Source organism: Rhododendron vialii, chromosome 4a (assembly GCF_030253575.1).
Source record: "Rhododendron vialii isolate Sample 1 chromosome 4a, ASM3025357v1".
In the NCBI taxonomy this organism is placed as follows: domain Eukaryota; kingdom Viridiplantae; phylum Streptophyta; class Magnoliopsida; order Ericales; family Ericaceae; genus Rhododendron; species Rhododendron vialii.
The window spans coordinates 35,917,653-35,922,082 of NC_080560.1; the positions used below are offsets into that span (position 1 = coordinate 35,917,653).

Here is a 4,430-nt window from a genome sequence, read left to right on the forward strand (position 1 = left end):
CATTTTTCCTAAACAACAAAAATCACGTAAGCTTTACCCCTTCTATTTTTTGCGAGTGGAGAACATAAATTTTTAAGGCAATGGATGGAAAATTGTGGACGTGTTAGTAACTTGTACATAAAACTATCGGTTCAAGCTCTTTAGATTTGATCATCAGATATACATTGGCTATTTGTTCAAGATTTCTCTCTTTTTGTGTATTGTTCTATGTATCGTTCTAGATCTTACAATAAGTTGGCTCATTGGCCAGCGAAGTTTGACCTCAAGTTGGGGCCATCAACCATCCGGTAGGATTCTTTAGATGAGGGTTGTTATAAATGCTACAAAGGAGGGGGGGAAAACAATCAAGAAGTATGCACATAGGAACATACAACTTCTAACCAACTACATTGAGGAACTTTTATAAATGGTTGCTCCAGATGAATTAGACGATTTGCTTCACTATGACGAGAGTCTTGGAGTTCTTGATGACATTGAAGAGATGGCTGCTCGTGATGAATTAAACAAGTCAATCCTTAAGTTTGTTTAGCTGTATAAAAGAGGTTTGGGATGTTACAACACTAATTACTTCTCTAGCAAGGGTCAACCCTGAGATGAAAGTTGTCTTCCAAATTCAAGAGTCAGTTTGTCAGAAAATATATAATTGTACCTCAAGAAAGTATGGACCGTAGGAGAGTACAGCCTCCAACTGACCTCCTTGAGGATTTGTTCCTCCATTTTGAGCACATCTTTCCTTGTATATTCGGCATTTGTCAATTGCAGCAGATGCCCAACATAAAGCTTCTTGGGCTCCTCAAATTTTCTGAATCGACAAAGGGAGTTACACACTATTAGATGAGGTAAATAAGAAAGTAAAATAACTTAAACTTTTACTACGACTTACCCAAAAATCAACAAAGATGTCACAGCAACAAGCCTAAGCTTGCTGCTCGTAATAGAGCCTTTCACCAAGGTACGATCAAATAGAGAGATACAAGAGAAGAACGTGGCTGGAAGAAAACCCTTGCAAATCCTGATGATCCATTGGACGATTCTACTATGCTTGTCCTTTTCTATGTTATTCTTTACCCCATGCAAGGTGTTAACTACCTCCGCCTGGATTTTTAGTAAAGATTTGAACTTAGATGGAAAGTGCAATTAATAATACCACCTTTCTTACCATGAGCTAAAAAAGGCCCCAAAATGTCTTTGTATGACAAGTTACTCCAAATCAGAGGATAAGAAAGTTCGTAACACTGGAGTATTAATTGAATGATGCAGGAAGTCCAACATTGATTTTCCAACGACCAACCATTAGCTCCAATGGCCTCAGCAATCTAAGACTACTATAGAAAAAAGGCAAAATAAAGGTTCTACATATGTAGCTTTGCCCAAGTTTCCATAGAGATTAAGTGACCAAATGGATTTGTATAAAGGAAATGAAAATCACATCGACAACAATGCAGAAACAAGTCACTATTGACTCACTGTACCATGTCCAATCCGTTAAAGCGCAATAAGGATGATTCTCAGGATTCAAGCACAGTAGAATCACATTAGGAGCCATACTAATAAACAAACTATTTCAATTTTTGAAGTTTGTACGCTGCCAATAAAAAAGAGAACACCTGAGTGTATATTTCATCTTGCAACATTCTGGTATACAAGTAATCAAGCATTTTCTAAAGCAGAATTGTTGACGAAATTAAATCGAAGTAAATTAAATACCTCTTTGATGAAAACTAATATTTCAGAGAGTTCTTTTAAATCAACCTTGACGTCATCGAGAATGGCAACACCCTCGTCACACCGAAGGAGAGCATCTAACTCATTGCCAACACCCTCGTCACACCTAAGAAGGTCATCTAACTCATTGCAAACACCCTCGTCAAGGATATCCTGCCGAAGCGAATCTATACTAGTGCTGGTATGAGAATCCCATCCGTGACTCAGTAGTAAAGGAGCCAAGGAATCCCCGCTCAAACCCGAAGTAAGCGCAGGAAATTCCTATGCGGTATGGCTGTGAAGAAATTCCTACCCATTTATTTAACAGATCGAACAATTTTCTTTGATGAGAGTCAACAACTTCACACTTCTATTACCTCGTAGAAGGAGACGCAAAGGGGGATTCAATACTTGTAAAGTATATTCCGATACATTAATTGTTGTTTGTCGGGACAAACAGATATGCATGGCTGGTAAAAGATGATGCATAGGATTCGCAACGAAATAATACAGTTAGTATAAATAAATTATAAAGTACACTATTTTAGAAATATGAAATGGCATTTTTGCAAATATTAGTAAGGCTTTGAATTGGGAGAAAAAAATTTGAATTAGAATTTGAAATTTTTCATTCGCTTCTTTAAGTACCAAACAAGGGTGGGGAAGATTTTGAAATTTTCTCTTCTTTTGCACTAGTTCCAAACATAGCCTAAGGTAAGCGGATATAGGGAATTAAAGGAATAAATTAGGGACAGTTTTGTGTACGAACTTTTATACTACATAATATATATATATATATATATATATATATATATATATATATATATATATATGTGTGTGTGTGTGTGTGTGTGTGTGTGTGTGTGTGTGTGTGTTGTTAAAGGCAGACTTCAATTTAATTTTAACTGTGCACTTTTCCCCACCAAATTATCTTGGTCTCAACTTTTGTCTCGAATTCTTTAATTATGCTAAAAATGAAAAATGGCTATTGTCAATTCCGTAATTTGGCATGAAAAAGTGTTTTTGTGCAAAATTTTGGCACTTCCTCTTTGGTGGTTGATTTATTTTAGAAAACAAAACAGTTACAAATTTAACTAACTTTCCTTCCACCTCATTTTGTCATACCTTCTCAACCCCAATTCAATTATCATTAATTCTCAACAACCCCCATTCTCAATTTGAGAAATACCCATTTGGGGAAAGACAAAAAAAAATCACTATTTGGTATTTATAGTACAATTTGAGAAAAGAAAATGATTTTGGCACTCCAAAACTTTTTTTTTTAGTGTAAAAATTATACATAGCAAGACATACTAAAAGACAAATTTTTAAGTGCCGTCATAAAAAATTAGAGTGCCAAAATCATTTTCGAAATACCCATTGGGAAAATAAAAAGCCGTTTGGGCCAAAAAAAAAAAAAAAAGAGCCATTTAACAGTCACGAAATTTTGATAAAAAATAAAAAGGGTCACAAAGAATGGCGAGGTTTCCGGCAAATTCAGGTTGCAATTTTCTGTTGGATTGGTGATGTGGCGAGGATATGGAACCAAGCCCTTTTAGAACCAAACTTGCCTCCCCATTAGAGCTCCAAGTTCTATTTTTTTGGTTCCAAATTATGGGTATAACACCCCAAATGGCTACCATTGGATGGACCCGGAGATGCTGCCAAGCGGATGCAAAGCGGTCAATCCGGGCGTTCATTTCGGCACAAACAGTTCAGATCGAATTTGAGCGCATACAAATATGAACTGTCCATTGCTTAGTTAAAATCCAAGCCATGGTTTTAAATCGCGGTCGCGGTGGGCGTAACAGTCACGGGCATCGAGAGTATCAGTCAGTGTGTAACGGGAATCAGAGACCGCAACTGTGAATTTTTTTAAAGCAATGATTAAAAAAAAAACCCATTGAGTATCAATGTTCTAACCTTATTTTGAAAAAAATGAATGTTTTTAGAGATATATGACCAATATTTGACTTTTCAAAGTAGTTTTGTAAGTAAGATTGGATCTAAAGTCGCGTTTTGAGATAATAAATGCCGAGGTGAGCTGCCGGATCGGCAGCTTTGCAGCTGGTTGCCAGCATCCCCCATTGGACTTGCTCCGAGAATGCATTTGTGACGCCGATAGCCAATAATTTGATTACGAAAGAATCATTGGATCTTATGTTCAACAAAATAAGAATAAATCAGTAAACCATAGGATCTTTGATTATTGCGAAAAAACTGGGTCCAATTACATCGCTTGTAGCAGAACTGGTTTGAAACATCAAGCAACATCCACCAAAACCTAACCAACAATGGAACAAAAAGTCCAAATGCCTATGTTTTTCCCCACTAATCAATTACGTTATGACCACTGAACAAACTTGGTTGACGAAGATGAACAAACTTGGTTGACGAAGATAATTTATGCGCCGCTAATGGAGAAAATGCTTCAAAAAAATGAAAATTTGCCCCCTTTGAACTAGGTTCATGACATCAAGGTGTTCATCAAAGAAAGAAAGTATCCAGTCGGGATAACTGACAATGACATTTCTATTTCTTTATCTTTATCTTACTTTTAGCGTAGGAATGCCCGCCCGAAGCCGCTGTCTTTCCTTCTTATGCAGGCCCACATGGAGGCTATCAATCTGGCCTCATCTAACCGTGGGATGGAGTAGTTGACTCTATGTTAGTTTCATCCAGCCAAGACACAGGAAACTTCAGAAACAAACCAAGCAGTTGTGGAA

General features: G+C 36.9%; 1 protein-coding gene across 1 annotated transcript; it reads right to left on the reverse strand.

Moving 5' to 3' along the window:
- Positions 1–552: 552 nt before the first annotated feature.
- On the reverse strand, positions 553–2,855 carry LOC131323956 (cyclin-A3-3-like). The gene is made up of 4 exons (XM_058355789.1): positions 2,830–2,855; positions 1,708–1,903; positions 884–1,095; positions 553–802 (listed from the first exon to the last, which is right to left on the reverse strand). Exons 1-4 carry the CDS (start codon positions 2,853–2,855, stop codon positions 583–585), a joined length of 654 nt encoding a protein of 217 aa, XP_058211772.1. The 3' UTR covers positions 553–582.
- Positions 2,856–4,430: the final 1,575 nt, after the last annotated feature.